Source organism: Onychostoma macrolepis, chromosome 06, assembly GCF_012432095.1.
Source record: "Onychostoma macrolepis isolate SWU-2019 chromosome 06, ASM1243209v1, whole genome shotgun sequence".
Lineage (NCBI taxonomy): Eukaryota > Metazoa > Chordata > Actinopteri > Cypriniformes > Cyprinidae > Onychostoma > Onychostoma macrolepis.
This window is the reverse complement of record NC_081160.1, coordinates 22,760,121-22,774,570: the sequence shown is the minus strand read 5'-3', so window position 1 is coordinate 22,774,570 and position 14,450 is coordinate 22,760,121. Positions and strand designations below refer to the sequence as shown.

The 14,450-nt window shown below is 35.1% G+C and overlaps 2 protein-coding genes across 2 annotated transcripts; both read right to left on the bottom strand.

The window, feature by feature from the left end:
* Positions 1-99: 99 nt before the first annotated feature.
* On the bottom strand, positions 100-4,094 carry slc48a1b (solute carrier family 48 member 1b). Its single transcript, XM_058779923.1, has 4 exons — positions 3,712-4,094; positions 3,463-3,612; positions 1,340-1,507; positions 100-1,142 (listed from the first exon to the last, which is right to left on the bottom strand). The coding sequence occupies exons 2-4, from the start codon at positions 3,590-3,592 to the stop codon at positions 1,006-1,008; spliced, it is 435 nt and encodes a 144-aa protein (XP_058635906.1). The 5' UTR covers positions 3,593-3,612; positions 3,712-4,094; the 3' UTR covers positions 100-1,005.
* Positions 4,095-5,599: 1,505 nt separating this feature from the next.
* On the bottom strand, positions 5,600-13,803 carry bin2b (bridging integrator 2b). The gene is made up of 13 exons (XM_058780271.1): positions 13,652-13,803; positions 13,380-13,562; positions 12,742-12,822; positions 11,818-11,872; positions 10,760-10,854; positions 10,578-10,673; positions 10,098-10,205; positions 9,915-10,000; positions 9,710-9,785; positions 8,902-8,984; positions 7,354-7,951; positions 7,170-7,268; positions 5,600-6,337 (listed from the first exon to the last, which is right to left on the bottom strand). The coding sequence occupies exons 2-13, from the start codon at positions 13,482-13,484 to the stop codon at positions 6,224-6,226; spliced, it is 1,596 nt and encodes a 531-aa protein (XP_058636254.1). The 5' UTR covers positions 13,485-13,562; positions 13,652-13,803; the 3' UTR covers positions 5,600-6,223.
* Between the last annotated feature and the right edge of the window lie 647 nt (positions 13,804-14,450).

Sequence of the window (14,450 nt, the reverse complement as noted above, 5' to 3'; positions counted from 1 at the left end):
TTATTTCACTTAATTGTTTTCAAAATATTTTGCTGTTCTCAAAATTAAATAAACCTGTATTTTTACTTTTGTTTTGAAATCAAGAAGCATGTGTCAGGTATCAGGTTATTTTATTAATGGGTCACTGACAAATACATAAAGTTATTGATTTCATAATACAATATAATGGATATGTTCACAAATTTGCCTGATATGTAAGGCAAAAGCAAAAATCACATTTTAACAGTATGTTTTGTGTAAATATAAAGAGCTCAACTTAATATAACAAGACAAATGCATGCAGTATTATCTGAGTGAAATTATACTTATTTATTATTAACAAACACTCAACAATACAACAGGTGACAGACATAAAAACCTCCAACCCTGTTTATCTTGTGAAGAAAAAAAAAGCTACAAAAATCATTCATTTCATTCAAATGTGTGCTGGTTGTTGATCTCAAATGCTTTGGGGTCATAAAAGTACAAACAAGTAGATAATTTGGGCTTTCCACATAACATATCCCTCACCAGTAAAGCCTCAAAAGATCCACACAGGAACAAGTTTTGTGATTGATTATACCACATTTTATAGACAATAAAGTGCTTATTTTAAAAACCAACAGATAGTTACCTAAATGCTAAAAACACATCAGCTTAACAAAAACCAATCACTTATCCTTATCCCATAGTGAGACATTCAAAAGAATGGCAGCAAGGAGAAAGACAAAAGACTCCTCTTAATACCTCATTCAGAAATGCAAAGTATAAACCATACATACTGAAAAGCTCAGAGATGTAGATTTTGATCATAGATATTAAAAAGTCCAAAATTTAAAAAGACTGATGACATCCTTCATCCTGGACAGACAATAGCATAAAGAGAGAGAAATGGTACTCTAATGTCTTAATATACTAAAAAGACTAATGATCCTCGTTGAGTGTTCCTGGTCCATTTTAAATGGTATCAGCCAAGCATGTTGTACACTTATTTACTTGTTTGTCTGTGGGCACGAGTGTGTATATTTAAAAGTCACTGAGGATGGAGATGTCCGCAAATTCTTTGCGATATCGATGAGAATAGAGGGCCAGCAGGAACGCCCACTTTAAACTCATGAAGCTCCACACACATGACAGATACAGACTGGTGGGATCTTTGAGAGCTGTAGACACACACACACACACACACACACACACACACAAGGAGAGAGCAAAACAGTTTTTAAAGTTTAATGTCCTGACATCCACATCATATGAGACTGATATGATAAACACTTTCCTTCACACCTAAATGCTACTAATACAATTTAAAGCCAAGCATTCATGAGTTTTGTGAGCTTCAGAACAGATCTCTACTCACATTGTTTGCGGGAGATGGCAACACAGAGGAAAGAGATGAACGCCATGATGGACAACACAGAGAAAATGACGCCTATGACCAGGAAGAACTTCAGTCCCTTTAACCATGTTCTCCAGTAGTCCTGAAGGTACATTATGTGTGTGACCAGAGCCCATAGTGCCAAAACACCTGGAGAAATACATAAACACAGTGAGCAATAGAAAATTCAAAACACATAAACTGACCATTTTCAATCAGAAATTACCAGTAAATATTAAACAACCACAAAAGAAACGACAAGTAACATTGAATTAAAATAGACAATTTGAATTAGAAAAAAAGAAATGGTATTTTCTGATAAAACATACTCCAATAATCTTTGGAAAATTTATTATTATTATTATAGTGTACTGGTTTTGCATGTGTGACTGAATCCATGACTCTGCATTTATTATTGCTTTGTCATTCTCACATGCATGTAAACTGCTGTGTTCCTGTTTGATTCTTTTGACAGTGCTATTTTCTCTCCGTTCTGCATGTGCTGTTAGATTTGCAGAAGAGCGTTTTGTGATATTACACAACAAAGTACACTCTCCCTGACCAACACCACCATATTTCCATTTAAAACACAGCGGTGTATGTGGGTAGGGCATTTACTATAGTCACACTTTTCATTTGCTCTCATAAAACAACAACACTATAAATAATAGGCTAGTTCATGTGACATTTCAAGCAGTGTGAAATGCTTTATAATTGTTGTATAATTATTATAAATGCTGTTTTTGTGCCCTTACACATAGCGGACTGTGTACACACTGCAGGACCATTTAAGTGAAGTGCAAAAATGGTGATTTATAGCAGTGACCGGTTCTGAAATATACTTTGCTTTATCATTTTTAACCAAAAATGTGTTGAAATAGTTAATGGACATGTGATTGATCAACAGTCTAATAGTAACTAAACACACCAAAAATCAGCAAAATCAAGCCATTCATTTGCAGCAGAAACTAGACTGACCAAAGTGCACTTCTCAAAGTACAACACAAACTCAAAGAGCACAGTGACGGATCAAAGTGCACTGAGGAACGGACATTTAGTGAGGCCAAAATCACAAAGCTTTTGCCTGTATTTGTTAAGTTAAAGGTGTCATACCCTTCTCATACCAAACACCAATATATTGGACAAATATAATTTAGATTTGGAAACAATTAAGTTGTCAGGCCAGCTTCTGGCTGTTTCTGCAAAACTCAATGAACATGTTGAATGTTTTTTTAATGTTTTGACAGCTGTGCAGTCTTTTGTTAATGTAAAAGTACTTACTGTCACTTTTGACCAATTTAATGCATCCGTTCTGAGCAAAAGTAAAAATCTTGTAACGTCATGTATATAAGTATTTGGTGATCCCTCTTTTTTCATCTAAAAAAATGTGGGTACATTTTTCATTATAAAATGTGTTACTGTTATTAAAAATGGAAAAGGTTTGGTGTAGCATTTTATGCTACATTGTCCATATTACACACAAAGTTTGATAACTACTTCTGTACTAACAATAACAATGTGTAAGCTACTCCGGCAAAATTAAACTCATTTGTTAACTACTCACTAACACGCGAGGGTTAGATATTTAGTGTATTAAACCTGCATTTATCAATAGTTTATCCAACAAACATGTTCATAATTTACATAGTGGACACAGTTTTTAACCCTTGCACTAAAACTGATAAAAATAGCAGCAGAATTTTATAGATTAAAATATAACATTTCTTGTGCAGCTTGACAATTAAATAACAAATAAAGAAATAGTTACCTTACAGAAAAAACGGAATGAAATTATTTATCCATGCATTATGCAGGAATAAACATTTTAACATTTTAGTTGCTTGTAAAGTTCCACATTTTAGAGCTAGAAAGGATACAGGACTTTTAAGTGCCCCAATTTACTCCCCGATTATAGCCTCAAAAAAAGGAAAATTAGCAGCAATATTTATTTTAAATGCATTTCTCCGTGTCCTAAAACTAGAGATTTGCCAATTTACACAATATTTAGGCATCATAGGCGCGTTGCATAGGCGAGTCTATGATGGCCAAAAATGCTGTCTAGGTAGGCAGCTCACCTACATTTGAAACACAGACAAAAATTTTACCTGATAATCCACCCATCGCGGCTGTCCAAGGCTGTTTGTAAGCGATGTTCCACACTAGAAACGCCGAAAATCCCACCAACACCCCGACACACGAGTAGCCCACGCTTATATAGGTCTTTTTGATCGCCATTCTTGCCGTCAATTCCACACCTGAATGAATTAAGGAAAATATTATTTAGAAATCCCCTAAACAACAAAGAACTATCCAGTTACTAAAAATAGTTGTTACGGAGCATCCGCTCTTTTGACCTGGAGACAGCGCTGATCCAGCTGCAGCAACAGCAACTAGTGATGAAATGTCATTCACCGAAGTTTTATGAAGGAAAGTAAGACCGCCTCAAACGATCAATACACATTTACTGCTCCATAATCCGCTGTGTGTTATTGTTGCTCTTCGCCGAGGTACAGCACAAGAGCAAAAGTGAAATTATGCGTCCGTTTAACAGAGAACAGCGACCCCTTCAGGTATGGATGAAAACGACACGTCTCTCAAACACACTTGATGAACTATAATGTTCCAAAAATGATATGTAACAACATCAAGCGAATCTTAAGATTAGAACGATGCCAAATGATGTAATGTGAGAAACAGTAAATTTATGATTAAGATTAAGTTTACTTTCTTTTTTAGTCGTAGTTGTATCAGTGACAGTAAATGCGGTAGTGATGAAAGTAGATGAAAGCTTTAGTGGTATAAGAACCCACGTTGACGCGGGTGTCACAAACACTGGTGAATATCTGGAAAGGTCTTTTTAAAGCATTATCCCTCACTTTCAATTCAGGAAGTCCCTAAGTGATATATAATGAACGCCCAGGTTCAGTCATGTGACAATGTGTGCATTTTTTGTTGCCATGGCAACATTTCCAAAATGGTATCCTGTCTGGTTAAAAATGGTAATGAGCTGCTCAATTAATTTAGCTGATTCAATTATTTTAGTGTTATATATATTCTGCTGCTCATTTCAAAGCATATTTCAACAAATCTACGTACATGTTTAACATGTTGACCTCCAGTGTAAGGTAGTTATTTATTTTTATTCAGTTTGCACATTTTCAAGTTGTGAAAAAAAAAAAAAAAAATTCTAAAAAATCTAAAAATTAATTTCTGGTTAAACCATATACCTGAAAAGGTAGAATTTTGATATGTTACAAAAGAGTTGTTGTAAAATGTAATGGTCACAGTTATGTGGTTTTGAAATATGTTGTGGCAAAGCAAATAAAACACAAAAACTATATTACTTCTGAAAAAGGTTTTTGTTTTATCTTCCCAGAAAAGTAATCGTTTTGATATATGTTGTGGAAAAGCAAATAAACAGAAAAAAATATATAAAATGTAATGTTTTAAATTGAGAAATAAACGCCCAATGTAACATATATGCAACATGAAAAATTTATCATAAATGCCCAGTGTCATATACATGTAACATTACAGATCTTTCACAAGGAGGGGTTGTATTTCAAAAACAACTGCAGAAACATGTTATAAGTGGTCTATTTGGTCTGTTTTATATGCCCCATAATTTTCCTATAAGGAGAAACTGGTATGGGTTCTTATGGGTTAATATAATTTATATGTGGGACTTCGAAATAGAGCTAGTGGTAGTATTTTTAATAGAAGCTTCTGGTTTATATAAGCTTATATTTATTCTATTTATTGTATTCAATGATATTACACTTTTTTCATAGACTCCTTAAAATATTTAAGCAAATGTGTACAAAACTATATGCAAATTCTATTAGTGTCCACTAGATGTCACTAAAACGTTAAACAATAGCTTTAGTTCCTACAAAACGGCCGACAGATGTGTACAGCGCGTTTTGTCAGTAGGTTTACACTGTTCATTTCTTCTAGTCCCAGCCTTAACAAAAAAGGAAATTACCATAGTTTCTTAAGCTATTGCTACAATGATACAACTATGGAAATTTGGTACGGTCATACACGGTTTCTCATTCTAACTTATTTTAGTGGTTTAGTAGTATCAGTATACTAAAACAGTCAATACATTTTAGCTTAACTGCTACTTGTGTAATAGCAACACTGCCTATTGTATTTTATTTGTAATAAAGAAAATCAAGTTCATGAAAGAAAAAAAAAACTTGCATTTTGAGCACTGGACATACAATAAATCAGTATATATCAACTTTTTACAGTTGTCAACTTTATTGTAGAAAAAAACAATAATATATGTTCTCTGTACATTTAAGAGAGCAGTTTCACAGTAATACATTTTATTGGGTCCCGTAAACATTTTGAAAATCTTGGTAGTCAATCTTAACACTGAGATATGTGAGAAACAACATAGACATCAATATTACATTGTTAACAAACACAGAAAGAAGAGACCATTGGAACAGCCACATAAAAAGTGTTTTAATACTCGTTACTTAGAAAATGTTTTTGAAATATTTTTGCATAAACTATTTTTACTGACACACAATATGTGGGTACATTCATGCAAATGAACAGTGAAGACACAACTGCAAAACTATGAATGATATATAAATCGAGTGATCAATATTAAGATCTATAAAAGACATGAAGAAAATGTGAAAACAAGACTGCGCAGCTGTCTGCAGTCTTAAGGCTACATCAGGAAGTTGTAAAGACACCGTACACTGAAAAAGTCAGAGTGTCTTTCGTGTCTAGAGGAAAGGGCAGACAGAGTTCATATTACAATTTCCAGTCATGAGGGCCTCAAATAGGCACTTAAGGGACCTTTGCTTCACATGCCATCCTGTGTCCCCCACTTCATGACATGTCTTAATCAGAGGTGATGCGCTGGATCATGGCCTCCTCGACAATGCCAGAGAGAAGTGTTAGATCCTTGTACTGGATCCAGTCCTGCTCTCTCACACCCCATACAGTGCCCTCCGGCTGCAATATAATATTTCCACAACATTACAAAAATGTTGATGAGCAATAGAATACAAACTGATATCTTAGAATGAACAATGAATTATTCATAAAAGCTAATAGCAATAAAAGAAGAAATAATAATATGAACAAATTTACAAAAAAGGACAAAGAAAACACTAATGTAGTCCATTTAAGTTATTGGTTGATAACTTCCCCACAGCCACAGCTCTAAAATCCTATTTCAACATGGCACAGCGCACTAGGTTTGAAGTCGAAGCCAAACACGACTAGTTTCTGGGAATGAACATGACTTGGCAAGTGTGAATATATGAATGCATGAATGAGCCATAAATGGAAAGCAATTATTCAGGTAATAAATTTGGAAAATAAAAAGAATGAATTGTTTTATATTTGAATTTATTCCTGTGATGGTAAAGCTGAATTTTCAGCAGCTATTACTCCAGTCTTCAGTGTCACATGATCCTTCAGAAATCATTCTAATATGCTGATTTGGTGCTCAAGAAACATTTCTTATTATCAATGTGCTGCTTAATGTTTTTGTGGAAACTGTGATATATTTTTTCAGGATTCTTTGATGGTCCAAAAGAACAGTATTGTTTTTAAAATAGAAGTATCTGAAACATTAAAAAATATCTTTACTATCACTGTTGATCAATCCATCCTTGCTGAATAAAAGTATTAAAAATCTTACACAAGGGTTTATTTAATGGTGACGGAACCACCAACTTTTCGATTTCAAGCTTTGTTCCTAGCTGCAAGAAACTCAAGTTAGGAAAACCCTTAAACTGCTGTGCAATACAACATTATGCCTACTCTGTATATAACTCACCTTTTCTTCTTCTTCATCGACATATGTAAGGATCACATCTCCCTTTTCAAACAGTAGAAGCACACCTTCATCTGAGTCTTGATTCTGCAAAGCAACAGCCTGAAAAAAAAAAGAAGAAAAAAAAAATCAAAACAAACACAAATGATTACACAAAGACAAATCAAAACTTCCAAAGACACTGCACCTTATAGAGGAAGCAGGGAGGATTTTCATACTCTTGGACTTTCACATCTTCACTGCATCTCGATGCATTTTGATCAGTCTCTCCTTCATCTTTCTTGGAGGCGCTAGATCTTCGAGGAGTTGGGGCTGGTGCAGTTTTGTCTTGGGCGTCTGATAAGGGCTTATCCTCATTGTCTCCATCTGTAGATGCATGATGGGTTTCTTCTGATGCTGCTACTGATATAGTTTCCTCCTCTTCTCTATGCTCAGCAGCTGACACTGAATCTTGATGTTCCTGGCCGTTCGCTTGCACAGACTCATCATTGGTAGTTTCTGATGCGTTTTCATTGGCTCCCTCAGACCGAACCCCTTCACCCTCAGAACACAAAGACTGCCGCTTGGGTGTGTCAGGTTCACTGTCAAAAGAGTTCGACTCCGAGTCTGATATTTCAGATGCTGTGCTTCCTGTACTCTTTGAGGGAGTGTCTGAGCGTGTGTCCGTGTGCGTGAGGGTGTTGGGCATGCTGAGCTTGCTAATGGCCGGATGATCAGGAGGGAAGGCGGTGTTACAGGGGATGGGGGCAGAGATCGTAACAGACTTTCTCTTCTTTGACTTTGAACTAGTCACAAGAGGAAGAAAAAACAAGGCATATAAAAAGACAATAAAGAGCAAGATTCATTGAGGCAATGACATGAGACAATTCTTAGATTTGCCTTTAATTGGTACAAATGTCTTCCTGCTCACATGCAATATAAAATGTATTTGAGCACTTAATATACACTTACAATCAAGTGGTAGCTCTAAACAAAGAAAATTCTATTCAATTCAATACACGTTATTTCCCAAAGGGGAAATCTTGAATCATTTGCCACTTTTGCAATTTGATATAACCAACTTGTGCCAGTGTTATTTTAAAGGATGTATAAAGTACACTACCATTCAAAAGTTTGGGATTTTTAGGTTTTAAAGAAATCTCTATTTATAATACTGTGAAATATTAATAAAAGTTTTACTATTAACTATTTTAATGCATTCAAATATACTGTAATTTATTAAGCAAATATGCGGATTTGAGAAACATTTATTATTATTATTATTATCATCATCATCATGTTGAAAACGTTTATCAGGATTCTTTCAAAGTAAAAAAAAAACAACAGCATTTATTTGAAACAAATGTTTTATTACAATATAAACATCTTCACTGTCACTTTTGATTAATTTAACTTCTACATTTTTTTTTTTTTTTACTTTTATTTAACTTAAAATAAAACTACATTTATTTTACTACATTTTTTTTAAATTCACACCTCATTTATCAGGTAATGAGTAATCATAGATGTATGATATTCATCATGTTCCATTAAGCTGGTAAAAACAAATTGTACATATGCTTTACTCTCAAATATTTTGTGAAATGTTTTTCTGGAAAAGTGCTTTTGCTCTCTTTAAACATTTTCTTATTTTATGTAATGCCATTTATACATTGTAAGTATGGCTCAACAGTTTAAACTTTTAGGCCACTGTAGATCTTTATAGACATTAATTATTTGCAGATACAGACATTACCTGTTAAGGCCTTTGACGATGAAAGGTTTGGTGGAGTGCTGATCTTCAAGCTTCTTCATCACGTTATAAATGTTATGATTCAACTGAAACAAGATATTAAATTGTCAATCAGCAACAATGAACTCATTAAACATTAAACAATGTTACTTGAAAATAAATCTTGAGTCACACTGAGTTTTTAAAGGGATAGTTCACCCAAAAATGAAAATTCTGTCATTAGTTACTCATCGTCATGTTGTTCCAAACCTGTAAAACCTTCATTCATCTTCGTAACACAAATTAGGATATTTTTGATGAAATCTGCATAGACAGCAACACAACTGGCACGTTCAAGGCCCAGAAATGTAGTAAGGACATCGTTAAAATAGACCATGCAGCTACTACATCAGCAGCAGCACCACACACATGCGTTGTGGTACTCTCATGAACGTGAGGCGAAGACTGACACGGAAGAGAAGAAATTGTTGAATAAAGTTGTAATTTATGTTTTCTTTGCACTCAAAAAGTATTCTTGTAGCTTCATATAATTAAGGTTGAACCACTGATGTCACATGGACTATTTTAACAATGTTCTTATTACCTTTCTGGGTCTTGAACGTGTCAGTTGCGTTACTGTCTGTGCAGGGTCAGAAAGCTCTTGGATTTCATCAAAAATATCTTAATTTGTGTTCCCAAGACAGACAAAGGTCTTACGGGTTTGGAATGACATGAGGATGAGTAATTAATGACAGAATTTGTATTTTTGGGTGAACTATCCCTTTAAGTTTAATGAGTTAATGTTAATAAAACACAAATGTTACATTCTTACCATACTCATTTCCTTGTAGAAGACATCACGTAGGTTTGAGATGTTCTGGAACATGGTGACGTAGCAGCTTATACGGCTGAAAGCAGGAACAGAGTTCAACCAAAAGAAGTTACATTATTATTTGTGCCACCACAGTACCTCAGTGACAGGAAGGTATTGTCTGAATGCATTTAAGTTTCATTTTTGTTAATAAAGCTGTACTAACCTTTGATAAAGAACAGGCAGCTCCTCTCTCAACTCCTTGTTAATGTCTTCAAATACCTCCTGTGATTTATTGAACTCCTCCTCAGCCTAAAAAGAAACATCACCAACGGTCAAACAATTTAGTTGAACTATAACCATAAACAATTATAAAATGGGATATTTAAATGACAAAATGTGATTTGACCTTTGATATTTTGGCCTCATCTCTCTTCTTGGAGTTCTGCAGTGCCTCCAGATGATGTCGAGCTGAATCGTAGTCAACCAGCTTCCTTCCTCGTTTAGCCACTCTTTCCTGTAAGATCACAATATTAGAAAAAAATTAAAGCTACAGTAACTTTTTAAGAATTGATTTTCAAATACCATGTAAACACCAAATGAATTTGCTATTAATTCAACACCATGAAATAGGCCTATATCAAAGTACCAAGGTGTTATCACTGTAAATTAAAGCTGTAACGAATAAATATAAATATATATATATATAACTATTATTAAGTATTTTCAGTATTAAAAGGCATGAGAAAACTTCAGCTAACACAGTCCTTACACACTAACCCTGACAACCTTGCAAAAACACACTGAACAGACCTAGACTATAGATAGTGAATAAATAACTGCAGTCGTTTTAGCCTATTCAGGTCCATTAAGAAGCAATTTTACGAACTTTGACATCTTGGAACTGTCCGGTATAATTCTCCATTGTTCGAACAACTTGATCGCTCAGCTTTTCCTCATAGTCATTCCACAAGAGATCCTCACTCTGTAATATAAAGCCAGAGAGATGATGAAAGCAAGGAGAATAGAGCCATTTTTACTATTAAATATCACAAAAAAGGCCTGGTTTACCTCCATTATAACAGTCAGGTCTTCTACACCATGCCAGTCTGGTTCATAGATATCTTTGAGAGTCTGGGACAGGCGTTTGGATGATTCGTGCATCACTGAGAAACAAGGAGTATACAAAACATCACGTGACAAATTGTTTTTAAACTGTTACACAATTTGGCAATAGTTCTAAAACTCTGTATCTATCCATGACAAGTCATTACAAGTTACAGAGATAAGACTGTATTAGCAAGAAATTATGAAATTGATCCATGAGTATCTGAAGTTTTTAAAAGTATTCATCAAGCACTGAGAAACATACATCACTTGATGGAAATTTATTAGATTAATAATTGTTTTCAATGTACAGTCCAGATTGTAAAAAAAAAAAAAAAAAAGAATCTTCATACACATTTTCTGAGAATCAAACCTATGACTTTTATATGGTTTAGTATAAGGAAAAATAATAAACATTTCTAGTAGTTACTTTTAAAATTTTTAGAAAGCAAAATTCAGAGATTTATCACTGATTTTAGATACCGACAACTATTTCATCCTTTTAGAACACATGGGGGCTAAAAACACAAGCAGTGACCTGATGGTTTCCATCAAAACTATGCGTATGGTTTGAGCAACAAGACCACAAACACCTTGCGTCTTCCTCAATCTCAGTCTCTCCTTCATATTTTCATAAGCCTCTGCAAACTGACATCTGGGCAATTCAAGTGGAAGCATCAATTATTCTTGTAGACGTTTACACAATAAGCATTTTCACTTCCATTAATAAGAGACATTCACTTCCCCAAATGCTGAATCAGAAAAAACACAACCAAGACTATTTTTGTCAACTTTGCCAAGAACGAGACACCATCTCACTTTCACACTCACCCAGCAGCCTACAGGCCAACCACAATGACATCCAAGCACAATTAGCAAGCAATTATAAACGGTGCTATTCTCTGAATACTTTTTGAAACAAATATTAAGATTGAAAACAAGATTCAATCAGCAAATGTCAATTTTAAAAATTCATTATTAAAATAAATGGCTGTACTTGATCAACTTGAGTGTGACAGTACCTTTAACAGCATTGTAGTAAGATTTAACATCCTTATAGAGTCTGATGCCATCTGTCTGGAAAGAGAAAATAATTTGACGTTGTCTAAAGGCAAAAGGTTTAAGTATCATTATTGTAAATATTTTTGATACCTATATTGTCAAGTGCATTTTAAAATGTGTATTAAAGACATTAATAGGCATCTTTTTGGAAATGGAAATTCAGAATCAAAATAGAAAATGTGTAGGTGGTAAGGAAAGTACTTCCTTCGCATTTTTATGTACTTTCAAATGTCATGGAGATTACTATTGAAAGTAATTAAAGCTGTTCTATGTTGTTCTTTAAATATATATAAAAACATTCTATATTTTTCAAGAAGTTTTTTATTTATGGTTTAAAGAAGAAAGCTCTTAAATCATTATGTTGATTTGATTGCATCTATAGAGTGTAAAACTATCTACCATCATTAAACAAATGCAATATATTCTCAGTGGTAAGATGCATCCAGGACATGGAATAGGATGTAAAGTTGATAAGTGAGAAACTAGGTCAACACTAGTCTAATATGAGAAAGTTTGTTAGTGTTAATAAAAAAAATGTGGTACTAAACAAAAATAGCATTTTAAAAGGGCTTCCTGGGTTGGCTGACAGTATAAACGGTACAGAAAAGAGGCAGAAAAGGTCGGCCTCTGCTACTATACAGCAAGTCACATATTGACATTTTCTAAAGGTGGAGTTTCCTGTGCTACTTTCAATGATGATTCTGTCCATGTTCATACAACACAACTCATCCAATGCAGTCCCTTTAAAAAAACAGCAGTGTCCAATATTGAGTGGCCTCATTTAATAGTCTGTGGCTTGCTTGAGGTAACAAAATCTACTGTGACCTACAGCCCACGTGTGGGTGCATGCTTGTCGTTCTCTCAGACATATACCGTCAAAGTACCTGCTGTTTGTTCAAGTTGGCAGAGTACTCCTCAAACTGCTCATCTTTTGTCTCCATGGTTTTCCCCAGCTTCTGCAGGACCTACAAACAACACAATTACACTGAGAAGACCCACTACCGGTCAATCATTTCAGACAAGAACTGTCAGACTCAGACACGATATCCAGCAGAGGAACAAGAGTTGTCACTGTATGGCCACTGAAATACGACTCGTCAAGCGGTTCCACGTTTATTCTTGAAATATCAGTTACAGCTATTGTTCCTTGTGATGAGGAAAGATCAGAAATGCTCAAAGGAAGTATTTAGCAAACATAAAAGTTCCAAAATGTAAGAAAATGTATGTTTTAACTTAAGAAACAGTGTGCAGTCTACTACAGAGTAAACTCTAGAAGAGGAGGTGAGCCTAGGGAGGAAGTGATTGAGGGCAGGAAGTGGTAGTCTTTGTGTTCACACAATTTCATTTGAAACAGCTATAACAACTGACACTGTATTTACATATCTTGTGAACATTTGTACCATTTTTCATTAGGCCTCTAAACAATTTTGGAGCAGATATGTTGGATACCCACAGACAAAATACACACCCAGAGCAGCATAACATGAGAGCCAAGGTCCTGAACTCAAAAAACCCCACCTACCTTCTCTTGCGCTCGGTTCATTGATTTCTGAAAGCGTTTGGCCAGGATGCCAGCTCCCGCGCCGATGTTGCCCCCAATGTTGGCACCTAGTTTTCCCTCAGCCATCTTCACTTCTGATCAGCTGGCACTCAAGCAATCCTTCTCTCTGATGCCTCAGCGCTTCCTTCTATAAACTGACGGTTCCTGGGCGGAGTGAGCAGAGGGAGTGGGTGTGAAAGCACAGCGTGGTACAGTTAGTTTGCTACGTATTAGTTTTAAAGACTTAAACTTACGGGACCCTGCGTCACGGCGGTACACTAACCGATTGTGCAACATTCCACGGTCTTGCCCAAACCTGTTTGCTTGATTGTCATCGACGTGCGACGGAATCATCAACTAGTCATCAGTGTTTCATTTGGATAAATTCATGTCAAACTAAAATCCTCTGCACAGAGAGTGGATCTTTGTCTGCTGGACACTTTTAATGGGTTTTATCACAAATAAATATAAACAATATACAACTCTGTATTAATTGACTACCCCTGATGTAGTCTATGATCTTAAAATTGCGTCAGTTTGTAGCGGCTCTCTGCCAATGGGTTACAGTAAAAAAAATAATAGGCTATCAAAACAAATTAAATACCCGCTGTACAAATACCACAAAATTCAATAACAGCCAAACCATATTGTTAATTAAAAGCTTGTCAAAAAAGTTTTTTTTTAATTTAGTTTTTTTATAAAGATTCTACAGAACCCTTAATTCTCAGTGTGAAAGGAAGCGAGTTCCAGAGCCTTAGCCACAACACAAAAAGCACAGTCCACTTTTGTCTTAAAACATACATGTTCAATGGTCTAGGCCAGAAGACCTCAAAGACCGGCTAGGGGAGTGTACATGTAATAGATCCTGGTCTGGATATAAATGGGTGTCTGACCATGCAGAGCTCTGTAAGTAATAACCAACATTTTTAAAATTCACTCTAGAATCCACAGGAAGCCAATGAAATGGCCTTAAGCATGGGAGTAATGTGGGACCTCCTGCTGGTCCTAGTCAAAAGCCTTACAGCTGCATTCTGCACAACTAGTAGATTTGTT